Source organism: Vidua macroura, chromosome 3 (assembly GCF_024509145.1).
Source record: "Vidua macroura isolate BioBank_ID:100142 chromosome 3, ASM2450914v1, whole genome shotgun sequence".
NCBI lineage: Eukaryota > Metazoa > Chordata > Aves > Passeriformes > Viduidae > Vidua > Vidua macroura.
In genome coordinates, this window is record NC_071573.1 from 81,136,692 (window position 1) to 81,161,253 (window position 24,562).

A 24,562-nucleotide genomic window follows, 5' to 3' on the forward strand; every position below is an offset into this window, starting at 1 on the left:
ACATGACCTAGCTTTAAAGTAAAATCTAACTTTGAAATCAGCCCTGCTTTTAGCAGTGCCCTGCAACTGTCACTTCCAACCTGATTTATTCTATGATGTTCCTTAAGTTTCTTCAGCTGGAAAACAAGGATTTCAGGGCATGTCACTTAACATACCTCACAGAGCCATGGCTGCATAGAACAAAGTGGACCAAGTTAAAAGAGAAATAGCTGCTGGTTGGTTTATTTTATTTCTTTAATAAATTATTCTAAAAACTGAACAGTGACAGTAAAATATGTGATGGGCATTAAACCAATGCACATAAATTGGGTGAGATGTCTAACATTTAACCAAAATGGTGAATTCTTTCCAGTCTAGTTATTTTACTTCATGATACTCCTCAAGTGCTTTACAAACTTTAGTTGATTAGTTGTTTCTTAGACCCTGATTCTGAAGTGATTTATACATGTATAATATTATGTCTGGGTAAAAACCCCTAAGAATCAAGAAATTTTACCACAATTATGAGTTATCTTGATTACCCAGGTTTCACATATGATTGTGATATCTAAACCTAATCAAAGACTTCTAGGGTGTTCAACACAGGCCGTACAAAACCCATTTCTTTTTTCCACATAAGAAGCAATTTTGCAAGATGCAAAACCTAATCAGTTACCTTTTTATTTTCCCATTCTTTGATGGAGCTGCTCTGTCCAGTAGGAAGCTGCAGGATACCATCTGTACCAGCAGAGAGTAATGGAGGCTGAACCTTACTAAGGATCTTTGAGCAGAGTCTGAGAGAATCAGTAAGCTCAGACAAGTGCAAAGTATGAAGATGGCTTGTCAATGCAGAAATCATCCTGAGCAACAGCTGAGGCAAGTGTTCTGTCTGTATTTCAATGTAAGTCTCCTAGTAATAGGAGTAGTAAAGTAATAATAAAAACTTGTTAATTGTCACACCAAACTCCACCCTGAGATTTATTTTCTATAACAGAGCTACCTATCATTTGCTTAACTCTGTTTTAAACATACAGAACATGAAAAAAGGAAAATATCTTCATATCCAAGAATAAGAAATACATGCTTTACTAAAAAATATTCACAAAATTAACTTTAAAGTTGGGTAACAAATAAATAGAAATATATTTAGCTCTTTTTCAAACTACTGCATATTGTTCATTACACAACAAATACATTTAAAAACATCATAAGAAGTCTGAAGAAAGCTACTATTACTTTATTAATCTTAAGATAAAAGTTTAAGAATGAAAGATAAGTTAAGAGCCAAAGGAAGAACAGGCTGATTGCCATACCTGACACAGCACTCTCATACTTCTAGTAGGCTTTGAAATGAGAAAGCAAAGAATTGAGGAAAGACAGCTATAGAAAAAACAGTTCCAACAGTCTTTGCTACATTAAGCAGTGACAACAGAAAAAGAAGATACATCTTATCATGACATTTAAAAGATTCTTAAAAGAAAGCTGCACATTTAAACTAGCATATCAAACTACAAAAGACTATACCTGAAACGAATACACAAAAAAGTAAATGAGGACAGACTAAAATTTTCAGGCATAAGCATCATAAAAATCATTTCAGTTATGTCTAACCAGTCTATCAAGAATCATACAATGAACCAAAAACTTCTCTTAATGTCAATTTATGTCAATATATTTTCAGGAAAAGCAATTAATAAAGCATATATAGTATTTCTGCAGACCATAAATATACAGAATCCCAATGTTAGTAATGAAAAAAGGAATTCTTACCAAAGAAACAATATCCAACAAAAAATCCACTAACAAGCAGAAATTTGTCAGAGGTAACTCAGATTGCTCACTATCACCTCCAGGCCCAGTTTGAAGTCTGGCATGTAAAGTCCTCCTGCAAAATTCAAATGGAGTTTCACAATATTTTCCCTTCCCTTTACATTGACCATATTTCTGTAACTCAATGCAAAGCTGTATATATTGGGTGGTAATCACTATAAACCAATAAGCAATTTCTCATTTTACTGCTAAGTAGCTTATTTGGCTCCATGCCATTCTTTCAGAAAAAGCAGTAACCAGCCTTTTGGTGTAAAACAACCAACATTTGTAAAATAAGGAAATTCAAGCTACAGAAAATTGGGCATGGAAGACAAAAATTTAGATAATACAGAAGCTCATGCAGAAAAAATTCCAAACAAAAACAATTGTCCAGATTTCATTTATTTATGATGCAATTTTGTATCCATTTTGACAGTAACACTACTTACATGTAGTGAAATACTCACCTGCATGTTACCTGGCTGTAGATGACTATCCTTATGTTAGCAATTCAGCCCAACACACAAAAATCAAGTCACAGACATCTAGATCAACCTCTCACACTGAGCAGGACTGCTAAGAACACTAGATAAATTTGTCCACAGTTTTGTCTAGCAGAGTTCTGGAAATCTCACAAGAAAGTTCCACAGCCTTCCTGGCTTCCACTGTTCCACCTCTTCCACTGCTGCACATGTTCTTAGCAAAGCTTTTCTCAAAGTCCAACCTGACCACTTGAGTGAGCACTTGTTGCTGTCCTTTGTTTTCCATCAGCTGTTATAAAAAGTATAGCTGTATGAACTTTGCAAATGCCTTTCAGGAAATCATAAGGTGCTATTCAATTTCCTTCTTTGCCAGGCTAAACCAAACTCACCTTCCTCAACCTTCAATGCAGTGTCCTATAACTGACCAGCTTAGCAGTTTCTCTACCAGAGTCTCTTCAGTTTCTCAACACTTCTCAAGTGGCGTGTCCAAAGCTGGACACAATATTCCACGTCTGTCCTTAGAAACACTAAGTGAAAGGAAAAATAACTTCCTTTCACCTGCTGCCCACAGTCCTTATAATGTAGCCCAAGACACAGTTTTCTTTAGTTGGCACACCGTTGGCTCATAGACTAATTAATGTCCAAGTATCTTAATATTTTATCAAGAAATTCCATAAACAATGGAAGAAAAATTTTCACTAATTGGACATCTCTACATCATCTACCCCTTGCCACAGCAAAAGCCCCTGCTCTTCTGTGGTCCCTTCATCCCCTTCCCTCCTGTTAATATTTTCAACTTTCCCTGATTTATGGTTTGCTATTTTCTCCTGTAGCCCTCCTTGTCATGGACAAGATTCCCATCCTTCTTTTTCCCTAAAAGAGCAGGACTAATGAAGACACATCAGGTGTTTGGCAAATCTGTCAATTTTACCAAAAGCAATTTGTACAATGAGTAATCCTGTACTGGCCAGACAGAACTAGCTTCAGAGATCACTCTGGAGTCTCCCCTTCAGTAGAGGGGTTAATTCTGTCTCTTGATTTAACCCAGACACTGAGTTTGTGATAAGACCCACAATCACATCTGATGAAAACTGGCCAAAAGGTTGAAGTTAGAGGGATGGGAGGAAAAAAATACTTACAGGCTTAATGATCTCATGAGACTGACTTCTTTGAAGAAAAAAGTATACAAAACAAAAATTAACTTCAACTTTACCCATACAGAGATTAAATATTATCACCTACCTACAACACTCTTCAAACCAACGAGCAATGTAATCCCACATATAATAAGGCTCAAAGGAATTGAAAAGAAGATTGGCAGTTTTAATCAATTCTGCTGTTTTCTTGTTTTCTCTCAGTTTGCTGAAAGAAAATAAAAAGAACATTTCATATTTTTATACTTATTTTTCAATTTATATAACTACACATCACTGTGAGTTTACCCACTGTCAAGTAACACTGACAAATGATCCTACTCCCATCCCTACAAGTAGCTGTTGCTCAAGGGCTCAGGATATTGGCAGGCTGCTCATACCAATGTCTTTTCACAGTTGCTAGGTTTCTCCTCTATTCTTTCTTTAATATTTGTCTTTTAACCACATTTTTAATAGATCTGTTTTTACCATAATTGTTCCCACAGTTGTTCCCTCCCCTCTCCAGCTTTGAACATCCCTCTCCTCTCCACCTTTCAAAGTCAAAAATTCAAATGTTCAAACTCTATATCCCACTCCCCAGCCCTCTTGTAGCAGTCCTAATTTTTCTACTACAAGAAAACTCAACAGTCTATTTTTTTTCCAAGAACACAGATGTAAAGAATATCACAATCAATCAAACAAGCATTTTTGACATGGATAAAGAATAAAACATGCACTAAATACTAAAAAAAATAAAAATAATAAAGCCAACCACTTCAAACCTTTGCACTGAACACAAGTTGCAATTAATGTTAATAGATCCTGTATCATGCAAACATGTCACAGTCTCACAGGCTTCACAGTCATGGTTCCAGCAACAAAGATATATTATTTAATACAAACTACATTACACTCATTATTTACCTGCTGAGCTGTGTGTGATCTTTGTTGAAGGATGGTTCTGTCTGAAGCTCCAGCTCTGCTTTGCACTGTGTATATAATGTTCGAAACACTTCAATCAATACATCCTCCAGGATGGCAGGGCCTAGGGAGAAATACCAGCAGTCACACTCTTGCATTACAGCATTGCCAACAGTCCACAGCCAAAAGCTATTGAAATCATTAGCCAGCTTTAGTCATTGAAACCACAAAATTTCTTCTGGTTCAATCTCAAACTACCTGAATGTCAAAAAGTTTGGTTTGTTTGCATTCCAGAAACACTGAGACAACTGTAGTGCCTGGGAGCACAGAAAGCACAAGTCCCATGTTCAATGTGTGTACAATGGCAGCTGGGTACAAACACACCAAGTTCAAAAGCTGTGCAGTCACAGCAATACACATCATGTTCAGGCCAACAGCTCAGCTCAGTAACATGTAAATGGACTTCATGGATTCTTGATCAGAGGTGGCTTTCAGTCAAAACACTTTGCAATACTCACCCCTAAGCTATCTCCTTATGTTAGCAATGTTAGCATATGGACAATATAGCAATGTTATGCTGTTAGCATATGTACAATACACTCAAATATTTAAATGCAAATACAAGATAAAATATTTTGAGCATCATCTTTCCTTTTAATTTGAAGCAGGTTTTTTTTTAGCTCAGGATATAGTCTGCAGGGTACTTTTTGGAAGTATTTTTGAAAGTGTGCAATTGCAGCACAGAAAGCCAACTGCAGCCCAGGCTGCATTGAAAAAGTGTGGCCAGCAGGCCAAGGGAGGTGATTCTCACCTTCTACTCTGCTCTTGTGAAAACCCACCTGGAGTACTGCATCCACCTTTGGGATGCCCAACAGAGAAACATGGACCTGCTGGAGCAAGTCCAGAGGAGGGTCACAAAGACAGCAAGTGGGCTGGAACAGCTCTCCTATGAAGACAGGCTGAGATTATTGGGATTGCTCAGCTTGGAGAAAAGAAGGCTTCAGAGAGACCTCATGGCAGCCTTTCAGTACTTAGATGGGGCTTATGAAAAAAGAGGGAGAGAGACTTTTTATACAGGCAGACGGGAATAGGACAAGGGGGAACAGTTTTAGACTAAAAGAAAAGAGATTTAGATTGGATACTAGAGAAAAATTCTTTACCCAGAGGGTAATAAGGCAATAGAACAGGCTGCCAGTGAAGCCATGGATGCCTCATCCCTGGAAGTGTTCAAGGCCAGGTTGGATGGGGCTTTGAGCAACCTGGTCAAGTGGAAGGTTTCTCTGCCTGTGGCAGGGGAGTTGGAACTAGATGAAGTGTAAGGTCCCTTTCAATACAAAACATTCTATGATTCTATAAAATAGCTCCTCCTTTGGATTTGAGCTAAATCTCAGGTTGGAAGAAAAAAAAAACCCAAATTTTTTTTAAAGGAATTTAAAAAGCAGTCCTGCTTGAGATATCATTTAATTTTTATGTGTTTTCTAGTCTCACTGAGCTGCCTTCAGTAGGAGTATGCTTACAGAGTTAAGCAAAAATCCTTTTAGATTATTCTATCTCATTTTGCTGAAAGAATCCTCAAAGCTTTGCTACTTCATGAAATCTTAACATATACATTGCCTCTGAAAATTTAGAGTGACCCTAGAAATCATAAATTACAAGGAAGATGGCAAATTTCTGACAGATATTTTGTTCCTTGTAGTTCTTCTGTCCTAACCAATTCTTTTCTTTAATTATTGTATTTTTATGGTTTTATTATCCCATCCTCAAATCTGATAATGCATTTAAAAAATATTTTGATTTTTTTCAGACACCTTCAAAAGTGTATTCCAAACACACATTATATAAACACTGTATATAATGTTTGAGGAAGAAAAAAGCAAGATTTACCAAGTCTTAACTGTAAGTACTTTTGTCCTATAGTCCTCAGCACTCATCTGCTAAAGAGGGCATTAAAACATTTTAAACAGGGAAAAGGAAAATTGAAAAGAAACACCAAAAAGAAATCCCAACAAACCACTCACAAAACCAAAAAAATATTTGCTTCTTCTGCATACGTTCTTCTGAAAAAACTGTTTTATTGTTAATGTCTATCATCTCTGTGTGTATATTCAAGAAAGTATAGGTTATTCCCAAAAGCAATAGCTGAGATTTATAATAGTCAAAGTCATTATTTGATGAAAGAAATGAAAAAGATTCAATCTGCATTTTTTCCAACACGCAGTTAGTTCTCTCTATGGCTTTGACTTACTGTTTCCTGTGTAGAAAGTAGAATAAATGGCATTTGGTAAAAGGCAAATCTGATGATTGCATTAAATTAAATGTAAAACATAGATACAGCTTGGAAGATCTAAGAAATCTGGATAACCTGCCAGTATTAAGCATATAACTTATTCAATTTGATAAAAAAGAAAAAAATTTCAAAGCAAAATGACATGAAACAAATCAAGAAGAGTAAATTACAATTACCCAGTTCAGGCTTATCCAGCAAACTGATAAGAATTCGAAAAGGCTTTAAGTCTTGCATTAATGTGCTTTCTTCTCCCTGTCCATTAACTTGCAATATTCCAACCATTGCCTACAAAGAGCAAAAACATATCAGGAAAACAAAAAGAAAGCTAGAAAGCAATAAAAGCTGCACATAAAGGGGAAATTCTCAACAGTGGAGACCATTATCTCATCTCACTGCAGCTCAGTCTCCCATGATTAAGTTCTGTCAACTTTGCCTTTGAGAACATTTCTGTGCAACAGAACTTGGTAACTTGTATTTATTTAAAATCAAAATAGAGTATTATAAGCAGATAACTCAATATTTCTTAAGAGTAAAAGAGAAGACATGAGAATGAACCAATTATTTGAGAAGATAAAGTAGGTAGATATTAAGGACTTAATAAAACAGCATCTATCCTATGATATACACACTTACATGGAAGGAAATTTCCTTGTCTAAATAGCAATGACAACTTTGAAATAAATGGGAAGACTGAGTTTCTATACCAAAGCAAGTTAGGGAATGAGCTGTAGAATTTAAAAAAGCCCCATGAGACAACTACAGATTTTGCTTAGTTTTCTGCCTGGCTGACTTGACTGTCTGAGCTAGTCTGTTTCTTCTACAGTTTCAAAAAAAAAAAAAAAAAAAAGGACAAAAAAGAAAAAAAACAAGAGAGAAGAAAGAGCCATGAAAACCAGTTGGCCTTGCTATCTGCTACAAACCAAGTATTATCAGCAAGTATCTTAAAAGAAAAATCTTCTGTATTTTCATATGTCTTTAGAAGGCCAGAATTTTCAGTACATTGTATCTGTGGATAAGATATGAGTTGACTGGATAAAACAAAACACAAAGAGACTGCTAGAGAATGAGACAGAAAAGAGCAATGCTTTTAAAGTCTTTCAAGAGACAGAAAAAGGTTTTAGAAGCTATATGTTGTTTGTATTATGTATAGGCAAGGCACAGATTCTAATGTTCATACTCTTTTCAGACAGAAAAGCTTTATTGACACTGATTAAGTTCAAAAGATGGACAGATTTAAAAAGACCATAACAATTATGGTCTTTTAACCACGCCTAAATGCTGCTGAAAGCTCACCATGGTGTTTTTATATAAGGTACAGGTGAAACTGTAGCTCATTCAGGCCTCTCCTTTACATTTGTGTAATTTCTGAATCATCTGCTAAGGAAGGCAGAAGGGTGATAAAAGAAGGCTGAGAGAGTGCCAACGAGGCCCTTGCTGCTGGAATAATGGAATTCTGATGTCTCTTCCTCATCAATAGAACAGCAGATCTCACAACTTTCAGATAAAACTGAAGGTGCTAGCTCCATGCTGGGTGTCAGCTTTGAACTGGGATGAGCTGAATATTCTTGTGTCAGCTACTACTGTTAGAATTGCCACTCTCATTACCATACATAGCATCACAGCTCTGACTCAGAAAAATCCTGACCTTACCAATTTGTCTTAAAGATAAAATGTCTTCCCAACTTCAAGATCAGACTCACAGAAGTTTAAAAGACATCTGTATTTCAACTGTGAGAAAAGCAGCACAGTTCTTAGAACCAGTGATCTCAACTCACATAGGAAGGCTTTAAGGGTAAACTAGTTTAACTGCCAATTTTCTCAAGTATTCCTGGCTGCCAACAGAGAGCAGAAGATGCTCCCTTTTCCTATCAGGGGGAAAGATGCTTTTAACACAGACTTTGAGTGCCATCTGATAATTTTTTCCTGATTCCCAAGACACAGAGGAATTTCCAATATCTACAGAAGAGAATTCTCCAATTCAGTTTCATGAAAGAACAGGTTCCAGTGTGCTGGGTTCATAATCAAATAACATCCATGTATGCTTCCTTCATTGTGGAAAAGGAGAGGAAGAAATCTAATATTTGTTCTGTTCATTCTGCTATTCTAGAGGTCTTCATTTTTCCACTGAGCAGGTTTTGGAAGAATAGGACACTAATACCACAAAAAGACATGATTATATTGTCACATTGCATTGGCAAATCAAGATAAAGTTACAGCAACTTTGATCAGGATCTGTTTATAAAAATATATGCTCCAATAAAACTGTATAAATAAAACAGTATAGCTACCTGGACTAACATCTCCTTAGAGAAGGTGTTGAAATAGTAAGTGGCATGCTCCTCAGGATTGCTGTGCCTTGTACTTCTGGGTCCTACAAGGGCACCGTTGTTATCAAAACCTTCAAGCAAACAAAGGACAAAGCAGATAAATATTTGCAGTTTAATAGAATATATTGCCAATTTCTTTAAACTAGAGATCAACACACTAGCACTGATAACTTACCAATATGAAGTCCAAGTCCAAGTCATGTTGGCAAGAAAAAGATGATTTTATAGAGTTTAATAAGAGAAACTAAGTTATATTTTCACACAAGCAATTTGCACACAAATAAAAAAAATAGTTTTATGTAATATTATCAACCAATTACTTCTTGTACTTCTTGAAAGATGTTCACAAATGCTGAAAAACCCATAATCATTTAAAGAAAGCCACAAGTTGTCACATAAAAATATTTCAATATTAATGAGAACACAAAATTCAGTGTTTTAAGTATATAGAGATGATCATCAAAACACAGCGACATGTTAGAAAGAATATCAGTCACACTACAAAAAATATTTTTTTTAGTTCAAAATTACACTAACAAGATGGACCTTTGTATTGTAAGTTTCTTTTCTTTTCCTAGTAAGTTTTTAATTGCACAAAAAATAGGCTTAAGTAAGAAAAAAAATCAATTGGTTAACAATGGTTAAGATAACCTGATTTAAGGAGATGTGTATGATTTCTATTCATAGAGAATGTTAATAGGTCACCTCTAGCTGTAAAATAACAGCAAGGAATAGCAAACACCAGAATTAAATTATGCCATACAGAACAACAGAATTCAGACAGTCTTCCAACATAACTGATCTCCATCTGCAATGTCTTATATTAGGAATAGAATACCATGATAATAGAAAAGCAGCACAACATCCAAAAGAAAAAAAAAATCCTGTATTGTCAAAAAGTTTGTCCAAAAATATAGCAAATAGATGAAGTAGCTGTGCACAACACAGGACATGGAAGTCACTGTAAAAGTATTCTCTGAAGCTGTATGACTTTCAGTGGAGACTATGTTCATGAAATAGCTGTAAAAGAAGGTTCCACAACTAAAAAAATGCAGCATGATATTTTAAATACACAAAATACCTTTTTCAATAATAGCAAAAGACATATCTAATCCATCAAATCTAGATGAAACATGAGTGCAGTGTTTAATCTAGAAACTATTTCTTCCCCAAATTTGTAAATGCAGGTATGAAGCATAAAGTTGCTTTTCTTTGTTTTTCTTTAAAAGATGAATCCTTGCAAGTCAGTGTCACAAAGAATGATTAACCAAAGAAGCCAGGATTTTCTCATATTTAACTTCTAAACCCCTACAGCTCCTACAGCAACACAACCAACCCCCTCATGCAAAACACTGATGCTGATTTCTTCCCTCCTCATAATTTCAGCTCTCTCTCAGGCCCTTTGCTACTCATGTTCTCTCTCCCCAGTCACCCACAGGCTACCTGCCTCTGAAGTCTTAACTAACAGCTGGGAAAGGTTCTGGGTAGCACAAGAAGCACATATGTGCTTGCGGGTGAGCTGGGAAGTCAAACAAAGAAGGTAACAGCACACTGCAAAACATAGCAAGTAGAGAAGCCATTTCACGTCTCTCCATTCAGTCTCCAAATCCTGGGACACACCTAGGAACTTCCATGATTTTAACTTCTTTCACAATGGGTTTAAAGAGTAACTGATCAGATTCATGTGACCACAGGCTTCATTTCCTTAAAATAACAAGGCTGAATAAGAGTAATTATTTTCTAAAATTTTCTAATTTCTAGTCTTCCAACTATTCCCTGAATAGGTAAGAGCCTTCTAATACCTATAATTCTTTGCTACCCTCTTCTAAATTACATGTTGGTTTTGTATAAAAATTTAAATTTGTACTGTATTGATTTTATGTCATTTGGTAGAATTGTATTCCAAATTGCTCAATTTTCACTCCAGAAAAGTGTTGAAAAGTGATTGGTGATCTGTTAATTCAATCAGACAAAGATCTAATGAAGTTTAAAGTGTGCATACACTAACTGTAATATCAATGCTCTTCAGCATTCTTTTCTTTTTATATGTTGTATACTGTTGTGCTCCTACTACCATTTACACTCTATAATGCCTATTCTCTGTTTTCTCCATTCTGTGTTTTAGAGAAAAACTTTCAGAGTGCCTGTTTCCATGAGCCTACTACACCAGGCTCTACCCTTGAATGCGGCCCATAACTACTGCTAGAGGAAAATGTATCAACAATTTATATGACAGGAATGAGTTTCAGGATGACATTCTTCATCTTCTATGTCCACGGAGAGAGAAAGTGCCTTTCTTTCTTATGAAAGAAATTAATTATTTCATTTTTCCAAGATTCTTTCTACACAGTAGTGCAAACTGATAAGGAAGATACAATCCATCCTCCACTTTTAGTGGCCAATGGAATGAAATACAAACCTACCTAGAAGCCATGCATAAAGCCTTCGGTTGAGTGACATATCCCTGCGCAGCACTACGTGAAGGGCTGCTGACAAAATTCTGATCATGTCTGGACATGTTGCCTGAAGAAGTTAGAAACACATTTAAATTTAACTATGAAAAGTAATGCTTTTTCTATGTTAGCAGCTTAATGTTAATTAAAAACCTAGCTAGTTTCATGTTTTGCCATTTCTGAATTCCGCACAGTACAAGAAAACATACTCTTGCTCTCAGGATACCAAAATATGATTATTGTTTGGAACAGATACTATATAATAACATGCATCCTTTAAGAACAGCAAAAATAACAGATTTGACTAACAGCTCCTTTTTGTTACAAGACATTACATTTTACTATGAGGCAAAAGCTTTGGAAGAAAATTCTTAAAATCCAGTTTAAAAAAAATTCAACTACTTTTTCAGTTTCTTACTACTTTAAATGCTGTGTAAGTCTAAATATTGAAAAAATGTTGCATTGATAATTTCAACATTTCAATACCTAAACAGAGACACTCCAAATACTCCTATAGTAAGTGATAAATATGAGTAAAGCACTTCCCCAAGCAAGAACACAGTTCTTTCTTACATAGAAGTGCAGTTTTTTTCCTAATTTATAACAAGATGAGAATCAGTCTTGTATAAGTTTTCCTCCAGGAGTTAAATAATTCATGGATCATTTAAAACCAGGATATAACTAACAATAAATGCAGTCCAAAAAAATTATCTAGAAGCTGTAAGGTCTATCTCCCACTACTGCCAGGGCTAACGACACACGCAAAACCAAAAACCTTTTTCAATTCTCTAGTGTCCTGAATCTGTTGTGCTAAGAGGATTAACTTTTGCTTATTTTGAACACTGGGAATTGGAAACTTGAAAATGAATAGGCAATTTGCTTTCTCATCAAATTGGAGCAAATTCAAAGCTTCTGCATATTTTGAGCTTACATACACAGAAGTAAACTTTAACTTCAAAGTTAGCACATCAAGTTAAAGAGCAGAAGGGCAGAGATCATGACATGAGAATAGCCAAACCTAGCAGAGAAACTCCTATGTGTGACTGTTGTTCAAGCTTGGAGAAAAATTATTAACAAAAACTAACCAAATACTGCTACTGACTTCAGAAGTGAAGAACATTTAGGAATTTGTCAATTCATCTCTCATGTTAATAACCTACCTGGCTCATATGGAAAGGAAAACAAAAAAGGATAAGGTCCAATGTGCTCCTCTGTACTAAAACACTGGTATCTTGCACTGAAGTGCTTACTGCTTCCACCTGAAGAAATGGTAGATCCCCCCCAAAATAGTTATTTATTATTTTAAGTAGATATAAGAAAGCACTCAAAATTATTTATAAATAATGATAAGTACTAAATGAAGTCATTTTAAATTTTGAATAATGAAACAAGATGAAACAAGAAAATAAAAAGTTTCACCACTGAGGAAACATAGAATCAACAGATCCCCTAAACTATACCAACAGCTTTTGCTTTTTTATATTACCAATGAATATCTTAAGTTTGAAAGACAAAATTACTCTCTACATCTTTAAAAAAAAAAAAAGTAACCAGATATTGCAACAAAACTCAATTACTTTTAGCTGAAGCATGTAATGAATGGAAAGTTTTACACAAAACCTAAGCAGTTCTGACACATTAATTCAGCTTTGAAACCCTCCTCTCATGCACCAAAACATCACTTTAACTGGAGCTATAACAAACATGCATTTTCATCTCTTCAAAAGCTAAGTTCAAAGATAGAGAATACATCTAAACCCCCCCTCCAAAATACATTACATAAGTAACTTCAGTGTTGTTATTTACTTATTTAAAGTTCATTGTTCCATTAAAACATTACCATTAATTCAATGTCACTGCCAATTATGTAGAGTTGGTCCTCCATGGAAAGCTTCCTGTTCAGATGGGAGAGGACGTAGGTGATGCCAGGCAAGCGCACTGCAGGGCTGGTGAGGAGGCTCCCCCAGAGAGCACTGTAGAACGCTGACTGATCCACAGCTGAAGCAACTTTCTCCAGCAGTGTGTTTGTCCTGCAGTAAAACCAAGTCAGCTGAATCAGGGCTCATATCACAGCTGCCCCCAGTTTTAATAAGTATTAAAATGAATTGTTAAAGGAAGGTCAAAACTTCCTTTTGAGAGGCCAAGAGAGGCCCAGTTATACACTGAACCTTATAATGCAGCCTGAACAGAGCAATCCAGCTAGCAAGCCTGTGGGCCAATCTGGCTTGCAAAATGCTTTTGGCTTGCCCACAGCTTCTCTTTTTATATTCCTTTTGTACTCCTTATGTTCAAAGAGTCAAATAACTCCTTCATCTGCTACTTAAAGCCAAGTGTTGCTACAGACAGAGGTGCAGACAGACACCAGGAAAGCATAGCTACTGAAGAAAAGAATCAAAGCAGATGGCATTTTGCCCTCCCCCTTGCACCGAGTCCTTCTGGTAATAACAGGGCATAAAAATACCCCAATTCTTTGAGCACAAGCAATCCCTTCCCCTGTCCTCATTTCCTCCAACTCATGTGGCAGCACCTCTACCCTCTCTGGCAGGCCCCAGGAGGCAAGCTGGATAGACCTTGTTCCCTGTTGTAGTGATGCCAACCACACTGTGTGTGTGTCTGCCTATACAGAAATAGAAAAAGACAGTGTTGAATCGCTCCTGACATACAAGTTGTGAAAATTCAAGTTTCTGAAGTTGGAAATATCAAGAATATATAAGCACCAATTCCAAGAATTCCAAGTGATGGAGTGTAACTTCATCCTTTAATATGTTAAGATGCTACCTCAGCAGCCCAGATGCTGCAGTTACGGATGTCAACCAATATCAAGAGTCATAGAATTGTTTAAGTTGGAAAACACCTTCAGGATCATTGAGTCCAACCCAACACTGCAAAATCCACAATTAAACCATGTCCCAAACTGCCACATCTATATGGCTTTTAAATACCTCCAGGCATGGTGACTCCACTACTACCCCAGGCAGTTCTGATGCTTGACAACCTTTTAGGTGAAGCAACTTTTCCAAATATCCAATCTAAACCTCTCCTGGAATGACCTAAAGCCATTTTCTCTTGTTCTATTGCTTGCTACCTGGGAGAAGAGACTGGCATATAACACTAAGTCTGCTTAATGCCAATTCCCTTTCCATAACTACTAGCAGGAACAACTAACAGTTAATTTGTCCTAATTAATGCTAAGAACCTCCTACCATAGCATTCTGTTGCAATTAATATGACAGCATCATATTAAAAAGCAACCACCTTGAAAACAATAAAATCCACGTACAAGTACACTGTGAAAAGTTACAGTAAACCCTTCCCCCTCAGATCAAGCATATCACCTTATTAATATAAGTATCCTTACCTTTCATAATACTCTGATCCCTCCTCTAACCCAGGCAGAATCCCAGTTAACAGTCCTTGCAGTCCTGGTTTCAATGTTTTCCCCAAAGGGAGGTAATAAATCTCATACAAACTCAATAATGTTGGCTTGACAGACATAGCAGCATTGGCAAGGAGTGGAAATAGTCCAGAACTGTGAAAAATAAATTTTACCTTTTTTAAAGAAGCTTCTCATGTGACAATTTTACTTCTCTCTAAAGACTGCTATAGGCACATCCAGTATAGTTATTATCAGATTTTTATCTTAGAATTGTGCATAGGCATAGACCACCTCACAATATGACTGCCTTTGGATGGATAGGTTGGTACCCCAAGGCTTATGAGCTTTATTACTATTATGATAACAAGCACTGAAGGCCTAGAGATTACTGTCTTTCACCAATAAAATAAATATGATAAACTAGAAGCATCTCTGCATAACAAAATGTTAATTTTGCCCACACTGAACCACATCACAATGAAAACTCTATTTAAAAATACATTTTCTTTGCACTTATTAAGAAAAAAAAACAAGACTGGATAAGAACAATTTGAGGAAATTCATAGAAATAATTTTCTGAAAGAAAAATCATGGTGTTTTATTTCAGCAAGTAACCTTGAGGTAACATTTAAGACATTTATACTGTTAAGTGGCATCATATCTACTTCGGAAATTCAGTCTGAAAACAGATTCTAAAACTAACAATAAACCCTATTTGCAATTCTGTTCATAACACAGCCTGTAAAGGACTGAAAACACTGGAAGTATGTTCTGAATTTACTTGAATGTAAGTTCATGGAAGTTATAAGTGTGATCTCCTAAGAAGTTACACAGATACTAAAGTAATATTTGCTACTGCTACTAATATTATGAAGTGTATGAATCAAATGCATGTGAACACAACTCCAATTTTCAAAATAATTGAGGACTCAGGTTAGAAGACCTTGACATATGAAGAAGAAAATTAAAGAACAATAAAAAAGGTAATTTTAAGGAAAGAGTCTTAAAATGTACACCTACAAATTTACTATTAAAACAATATCTATGTAGATAGGATATTATCCATGATAGAGGAAAAAATCCTACAAAACTCATTCCAAAATAACACTTTCGGTAAAAATGGTTTTTTTGCCTTTATCTGTCTAGCAGGAATTGTCCTTTACCATTGTCAATTGGCTTATTTTTTCTACAGAAAATGTCTTTGTGTTCAATAAGCAGCCCACTAACCCACAGTCATTCTTTGTAAGGCTGTTACTCACACTTCAAGATCTGATGTTCAGACACTGGCATTCTGCTTTCATGACAAATACTGGAATCTTTGATAATGCCCTAATGTGAATGTCTGTCTTTGCCCTAGCAGCAGTAACAATAGCTTTTAGTTAGATTACACAAGGTAGCATTTTCCATTACCCTAGAACTTACTGTTAATGAGATCTTGCAGCTACTGAATTACTGTACAAGCAAAAAAATATGAGCTATGAGTTCAGAGTTTCTTTTAAAACATGTGGAAATAGAGTACCAAAACACTCCCCTCCTCAATGTGATTATATATAAACATCCTGACCATGCAAGAAAGAAGAGCTGATGTTAAGGCATGCAATTTCTTTCCAAGCATTAATGAACACCTTTTCTACCCAAATAGAATTCTATTTTATCCCACCATTTCTCAAACCGATGAAATTTTCATCTCTAGGAACAGGTAAAGATTAAGAACCATGTGTGACAGTGTGCACACATCTCTCTATTCATTATATAATAACTTAATATCTTGCCCACCCCACCCAACCAAAAATATACACCTCATAATGGAGGTTTAGAAACCAGTATATGATGACTAAACTTAACTTTTCAAGATTATCCTTCCTTTTCATTATCATTAATTCCAGAGACTGAGAAAAAGTTCGTACTTGCCCCCCATGCTAACAAAACAAAATCTTTCTGTTCTGTTAATTTAATAATAAAGTTTCTTGCAACAAACTATATTCAGATTCTTTTCCAACAACACTTAAAATAATAAAATGTAGTGTTAATAAAATGAGGTGCTAACTTTTCAATTACTATACATATGGTACATACAGGCAGAAAACTTCATTTCAATGAAAAAATAATAAATTCCAGGTTTTATTGCACTAAAATCAATTCCTAACAAAAATTTAGGTGATCTGTTTCTCTTCCATTATACAATATTCAAGAGAAAAATATTAGACAAGCACCAATAACATGAGGGAAAGAAATTGGTTCTTGATTGATTCTTGCTATATTACAAAGAAATACTGTGAATATAAAATGCAGGAAAACAAAAGGATCTCGACTATGCAATTGGAACAGAGTTGTTTAAAATATTGTACCTGTAGAGGAACAGATCTTTGGCCAAGCGCTTGGGTCCAATGATTTTAAAAATGATCTCATATGTTTCAAGTGCCTTCCGATGAACCCCTCCGGGCAGAGCTGGATGCAGGCATTGTGCTAAGCGCTTGCCTATCGTCAGCTTTTTGGGTACTACCTGGTACTTGGCGTTGTTCTGTAGCACCTGGTAAACCAGCACAAAAAAAAAAAAAAAAAAGAAAAGAAAAACAGCACAAAAGAAGTTAAACATCAAATGCACATTTTATAAAGGAGTTCCTGGATATGTTTCATAAGTCACCACACAAACCTAGGTTACAAGAAAAAAACCCAAGGCCATTAAAATCTACTGTGGAGCTTTTTCTTTGCCATGCTTTTCACTTCTACACTTGTTATAGGTAAGATTGCCAAGGCGACTTCACTTGTAATGGGCTTCTTGCCTACAGCTTGTCCATTTGTTATTTACTCATCCATTTGAGGACAAAAATTGCTATTTCCATTTCATAAAATCCATTATCACTAGCTCAAAGAGGACTATTAAACTGTGGGTCATGAGTCTGGGATACCTTTTAGAGAATGCCATAGAGTGAGATCACATACGAACTTTACCACTGTCAAACTACGCAATCACTTCAGGACTGGAAAACAGAGCTGCTTTTACATATTTTGATTCTTTTTTCTCCATATCATAGCCTTCACATTGCACAAACATGAAGCAAGAACTGCTACAATCAAAAAAAAAAAAAAAAAAAGAAAGAAACGAGAGTTTCTTTCATATATATAATATGATGCCACTTCCAACTATATTGTCATTTTCCTGAGTGGGGCTGCCTAGAAACACATACAACTGACTAAAACAAGATTTTTATGAATATCAGGATCTGTATGCATTTGTGAAGTGCTATTAAGGATTACAATGATATTGTCCATTAAAATTAACTGTTTAAATTAATCAGAATGATAGCATTCTCTGGTCCATGAATGATTTGAGCCTCATTTTAGAACTTACTCTTCATAAAACTACTGCTGATATTTATACCAGTTACTATTTTTCACATTTTTCTATAACATTGAATGATACTAGAAGTTAATGTTACTAATAAAAGAGATATTGCCTTTATTTCCACTAGAAATGTAAATAATTTCTCCCTTTAGTTACAATTACAAAGGGTTCAACTCTAGGTCTTAGAAAGGTGCTTGATATGTTTACTCCTTGCACACACCCAACACTTGGCTCAGAGTGCTGAAATATTTGCAAGAGATGGCTGGAACCTCGCTCTTCTGTACTGTTACACCAGTACCTTTTGCAATTCCTGAGTTTTTTTAAGAGCACTTGCCAGGCATACCTTGTTTAGCTTCCCAAGAGCTGATATCAAGTCTGCCCATTCACTGGAATATTCAAAGTTCTTCAGTGCTTTGTCAACAGCTGCTACATAGTTTCTGTACTTGGAATCAGTCAGTAGCTCCAGCTCCTCCGTGTTCATCCTCCCACGGTGTCCTCACTAGAGACCAGCTTGCAATTCATGTACAGACATTACCTATTCAAAAGATAAAAGAAAAAAGCCCTGAAAAGATTGTTAAAATATGTATAAAAAGCATTACATTTTCATCTATGACATTAAAAAAAAAATCTGAAATCGGGTTACAACAAACCAGAAACAAAAGCTAACATATTGCAAACAAATATTAACAAATATTTAACACGTCCAACATCACGTCCTATTTAAAAACCCAAACAAATAATAAAAAAATCACAACATCACAAGCCAAATGAAAATCCCTAGAAAATTAATCCATTGTCTCTGCCAAAAAACACTGTTCTAAACATTTGTTTGACACTAAACACTGTTTTAGAACATTTGTTCTAAACAATGCAACAAAGTGATTTTTCATTTTCTTTTTTACTTCCTTGGGGTCCATCGCCAGAAACCCCCACCTTGGAACAAACCAGCCTTTCTGCAAACAGAAGACACCAATCTTTCTGAATCACTTCCAAGCAGAAGACAAAACTGAAGGACACATACAATAGTTACACACTATTCAGGAAGACTTCTGTGCATCAACACTTCCTTTTACAAGACTTGCTATTCTAATCCAGTGATGCAACCCTACTTTGTTTTTCTATTATTGTCGTCCAGGCACAACAAAAGTACATGTTTACCACTGTTCTGTAATTATAGGCTTTTGCAATTTGCCCAATATATTTTCATCATGTGGTAGTCTACACCAAGTAATTAAGATATTTGAGTTCCAGAAACACCACCCTGTACTTTTATAGGTTATAGACTACTTTTTTTAATAACAGAGGTTCAAGAACCTTTTAAAAGAAATGAGTTTTTAGGCTACTTTCACCCCAAGCAAATACAAATCAACGAGAAATGCTATTGTAGCATGTCTGTTAAAAAGACAGATTTGGCACCCCTTTTAATGGAGGTGTTATTGGGGGAAACTTTTTGGGATCTCTTTTGTACTTGGCTTCAGAAGAGACTTCATACTCAGCAGATGCTGTTCTCTTCTGTCTCAAAGGGAAATGGGAAGAAAATCGTGTGCAGAAGTGCAGGCTGAAGCATGACTGAAAAAACAAGACTGTCTTCCAGGTATGATAAGGAAAGTTGCAAGAACAGAGAAAAACAAAGTAGTGACAGATAAAATTAAAAGAGCTGGATGGAAGGAGCAAATAATTACAAGGCCAAAAAATTACAAGGTTTCTGCACTCTTGATTCTGATGGCAGACTAATAATGACAAATTGTCTCCAAGACAGAACAGAAATGCAAACCATTATTTAAAAAACACATTCTGAGTGTCAAATTGATAGATTTCACAGTATCTCACTGGCATAAAGCACTTAGATACCACTTTTAATTAAAAAACAAAAACCCCTTTCATGTGGTTTCATTTTATAATAATAATTTTTGGATTAAATCCCAAAAAAGATCAGGTTTGATCTGGAAAACCTGTAAAATGCCAACAGATTTCTCAAAGAGACAGCTGCACAACCACCAAAGCCTGATCTCCAAAAGTGAAATAAAGTATTAACACTGAAAAAAGAAGAAAGAACCAACATATAAAAGCAGCACAATTCAAATTTTTCCAGGCACAGTGGATGGAGAAAGAATTTGACACAGTAAACAATTCTTTTTGAGTGAAGAATGCATCAGAATCCCTTTTATCCAGCTAAAGCATAAATGCAACCACTTATGGCTGAGTGGAAGACAGGGCTCTGTCTTCTTCAAGTGTTTGAAAGACCTGAGAGTAATCTGTTAAAGGATTATCAAAGGTTAAACAAACCAGGTAGAGCACAGGGTTAAACACGTAGCTTCTTTTCAGACTTAAAAGCTAATCAGAATAATCCCTTAATTTTGAAAACAAAATACATTAACATCTTTGACTGAATAACAGTGCTTTTAGACATGCCTACCGCACACTGGCTGTGCAAATATCATCATTATGAAGTTTTGTATGGAGAAGAAAAAACATACTCTATTTTCTTACTACTCCACAGTTACGGTCTCACTTTGCTATCTTACAAAAAGTTGGGTTTTTTTCAAAAAGAATTTATGCAAAGAATTTCTTGCATACTTTTTCCCACAAAGAAATCTCAGTTTTAGACAAATCATGAGTAGCCATAATAAGTGAGGCACCCAGAGAGCATACTACATAAATGTTATGTATTATTTTTATAAACCTTGGAGTACTTCTATTCTGTAATCATTAAAATGACAGGAATGCCAATTGTTATGAGTTCTCATACATAAAAATAAACTTGTTTACTCTGGTTTTCTTTTTGCTTAGTCTGAAGATATTCCAAAATGTAGTTTTTAATATTTTCATGTTTCCATAATGCATTCTTATCCATACTTTCCTGTTCTCTTCATCTATAATAAAAATATTTGATTTTACCACTGGTATTTCAATACAATGTAAGGCTTGGTAGTGTCTATTTCTTTATAAGTATCACACCCTTATTCTTCCATGGTTTACTACTTTGAAAAAAATAGATAAATAATAAAATTTGATAAATCAAAAAAAAACATATCAAAAAATAGCATTTTCTGCTGCGCCATCACATAGCCTACAGAATAAAGCATTTATCTTGACATTACACAACCACCTTTTGGTATGAGGGCAAACTTTTCCTGGAATGTTCTTTATTTGTTTCTCTTTTTAAACAAAGATATGAAGAGCACTATCCTTTGGGGGTGTTTTTCCCTTTTTGTATACCAGACGAGATGAGCCAAGCTTCTCAGACTGAAGCCATTCTCATGAGTCTGGCACAGGCAATCACTGACCTGTTAGATGGCCATGACTTTTTAAATGAATGTCAAAAAGTAAATATGCTTTCCATCCCAGCAAAAAGCTTATTATCAATGAGGAAGAAACTACTTAAGATGTACTATACAATTTCAAATAATTTCATATATTTATATTTAAATCATAAGTGATTGCAGAAGTAGGTCCTGACACTTACTACCTTCTACTTCACGTCTAGCAGGGATTAAAATACCAATACCACACGATTCTGGGGATACCTGGATGGCTGTGGAGTCTTTGCACATGACTCTGACAAGGACAGCAGGTGTCTGGGGCTGTGGTTCTTTGGCAGCAGGTTGTGCATAGTGTGTTCCCAGAGCAGCCTTCAGGTCCCTTCACTGATGAGGTGGTTTTGGTTTTCCTCCAACTCACGTTAAAACAATACTGCTTCAGTGGTGTTTCCACAGCATGTGCTCACTCTTCATAACTTTTGTACCTAAGTGCCTTCTGTCTCACCCCAACACAAACTACTCACCTGTTTAAGAGGCTCAAAATGTTTTTCACCGAAGCCAAAGGAAAGTGGAGAGGAACAGCATTTTCACCAAATCAATTCCAAAAATGCAGCTTTTAGCTAGATTCTGATTCAATCACAAGGTTATAAGACTTGATTCATAAGCTCTCCCTTATCTATTTTACCCCAAAACTCCTCTTCAGGTTTGATTTGCTACTATTCCACTCATATTTTTCAAGCATCAGATAATTGCTCTATTTGCATGTTTCACCCAATCTGCAATACTGAAATACTGGTACAGGTCCAGTGGCTGATTGTGGAGCACAAATCTGCATACATCAAATCACTTTCAGAAATCTCAAGATCTGTTCCAAGTACTGTAAGAATCTGAGCTCACAAGCTTGTTCCTTTGAATTCCTCAGGGTTTCTGCTTTGCAATGCAATATTCCAAGGTATTTTTAAAATTGTGTACCATTTCAAAGGTGGCTATGGGATGCACAGATAAAGAACTAGTAGACAATTAAAAAGCAGATGACAAAACATTCTAATTTCACTGCAGTGCTATTGCTTTTTAAGTCGCACATAGTGCCCACATATTAAGCCAGCAACTGCAGAAAAACATTTGTATTTAAATAGACTCAATACAAACACAGATTTGAATACAAAGAAAACAGAAGCCTTGTCATTTGGTAATTTATTATGCTTTGCTTCCCCTCAGAAGCATTTAACAACATGAATAGCAAAATAAGTCTTGCAAATCCCACACCAGACTCTTCAGATAAAATTCATATACAGAAAATACATACATTCTTCTGTAACCACAGATAAAGATTTTCCAATTACAGCTAATTACTCTGTTTCTAGATTGACTTTCCACAGAATCCTCTTATTTGGAATTTTTCAAATAGGAATCTCTAATGTCTTCTGAAGAATAAGAACCATTTGAACTTGTTATTTTGGCCAACTGCCATTCAGTAGAATAACAAAAGAAGAATCTCCCCCATACTACACAAACAAACAAAACAAAAGAACCCCACCTAGCAGTATTATTAACTATAACTAGCCATTATGTCATTAGTACCCTTCAACAGTCTGCAACACTTAGTAAGATTTAATATTGTGATTAATAACTTCTCAGTACATTTTTCTACCTAGTTATTTTCACAAGTGAACACAGCACATTATATTTTTCCACAGGAAAAACAACTCTGCTTTAGGTGTTCAAATTTCTTTCACAACAAAATGTAATTAAATCAAATCTGTATAATAATCTGCACATTACTCATACTGGCAACTTCTAAATCAACACAAGATGTTTTCCTGGGAGTTATTCTCATATCAAAAAAGAACTAAATGCAAGAAAACCTATGGCTTGTACTACAGAGGTTAGCTTAGCAACTGGATGTGCACCTCCTTACTTATAAAGCTACAAAACAAGTTTATTTATTATTACATTAAAAAAATCAAGCTGTCAGTAAAAAGAAAATGAGTACATTTTTCCATCTTTTGCATGTTCTTCACAGAAAAAAGACTGGAATAAACCTAAGTCTATCACTGAGCATAGTCTGATACAAGTACATCAGGTATGTAAAATGTTCTTTCTGCTATTCCTGTCATATGGTCTTCCAAAGAGTGGCTTACACCAGACAGGAGTTCATAAAGAGGAACAAGAAACAAGCTTAAAAATTCATAAGATACATACAACAAGTCTTCTAAGGATTCAGCTGCTCTAGTTACTACTTAAGAAAACAAAATTTTAATTATAAACAAACCGTAAATGAATATACTTTAGAGCACAATTTTTTCTGAAATTAAAAAAATATCAAATCTATGTCTATCTGTTTATCAGAGGGCAGAAGAAAGTAACCAAAGACTTCTCACTCTCATGGACAAATACATATCTCTTCCAATTGCCTCTTAAAAACTGAGTTTAGGGTAACATTTTAACCCCTCTACTCAATTCTATTTTATTACAGCTTCTTAATATATAACAGGCAAACAACAAAACAGTTTGATACAGTGGAATGAAATCTTGATTTTTGACTCCAGACCCACTAACAGAGCACTTCTTATTCCTTTTCTTTCAGCCCTTGAGCACTACTGCCTGCATATTGCTCAGGACTATCTTAGTGTTTCTGGCAAAGTATAACAGACATAATTTTTTCTAGAGTTAAGTACTTCTGCACCTCATGAATGCCAGAATCTTACACTAGGGCCTCTACTTTTAAAATATCATTCTTCATGAGATCAAATCACATATTCAGATTTCACAGATCTGAACTTATGTCACTCAGTAAATGAAAGATGATGATTTGCCTCTTTCTTACAACTCAGGTCAACCATTAACGAAAATAATTTCTTTTTACTAAAATAACATTTCCCCATTTTTCCTTTCTTACAACAAATGATTCCTGAATTATCTATGTAATAAATTACAGCTTAATCAGTGATCATTTTACATCCAAAAACCAACAAAGCTCCAGATAGCCTTGCTTCTTATTCTAAATTATGCTAAACATCTAACATGTCTTACTAAAAAACAGATGGTAATTTAAGTCAGAATTACACAACATAGTGAAAAATGGGAAAATGCTTCCTTGAAATTATTGGTTAGTCTTCAATACTTAGTTTCAAGCACTTTTTTTGTCCCCTGCTTCCCTTTATTGACCACTGTATTTGAACAACCAAT

At 35.4% G+C, this 24,562-nt stretch overlaps 1 protein-coding gene across 8 annotated transcripts in view; it reads right to left on the minus strand.

Annotated features, from left to right (window-relative positions):
* The window catches only part of DOP1A (DOP1 leucine zipper like protein A), a 61,152-nt gene that overhangs the window by 31,527 nt on the left and 5,063 nt on the right, over nt 1-24,562 (minus strand). For 3 of the 8 annotated variants that reach the window (XM_053972338.1, XM_053972340.1, XM_053972337.1), the window contains exons 2-14: nt 18,457-18,648; nt 17,116-17,297; nt 14,750-14,920; nt 13,232-13,421; nt 12,552-12,650; nt 11,362-11,461; nt 8,900-9,009; nt 6,788-6,896; nt 4,328-4,448; nt 3,513-3,632; nt 1,750-1,864; nt 1,293-1,322; nt 656-889 (exon numbers count right to left, since the gene is read on the minus strand). In XM_053972338.1, coding sequence (XP_053828313.1) covers nt 656-889; nt 1,293-1,322; nt 1,750-1,864; nt 3,513-3,632; nt 4,328-4,448; nt 6,788-6,896; nt 8,900-9,009; nt 11,362-11,461; nt 12,552-12,650; nt 13,232-13,421; nt 14,750-14,920; nt 17,116-17,297; nt 18,457-18,594 — 1,719 coding nt within the window. In that variant the 5' untranslated portion in view covers nt 18,595-18,648. Of the gene's footprint in view, nt 1-655; nt 890-1,292; nt 1,323-1,749; nt 1,865-2,255; nt 2,300-3,512; nt 3,633-4,327; nt 4,449-5,163; nt 5,186-6,787; nt 6,897-8,899; nt 9,010-11,361; nt 11,462-12,551; nt 12,651-13,231; nt 13,422-14,749; nt 14,921-17,115; nt 17,298-18,456; nt 18,649-24,562 lie in introns of those variants that run through there. The other 5 variants (XM_053972344.1, XM_053972339.1, XM_053972341.1 and 2 more) reach the window with 4 other exon arrangements.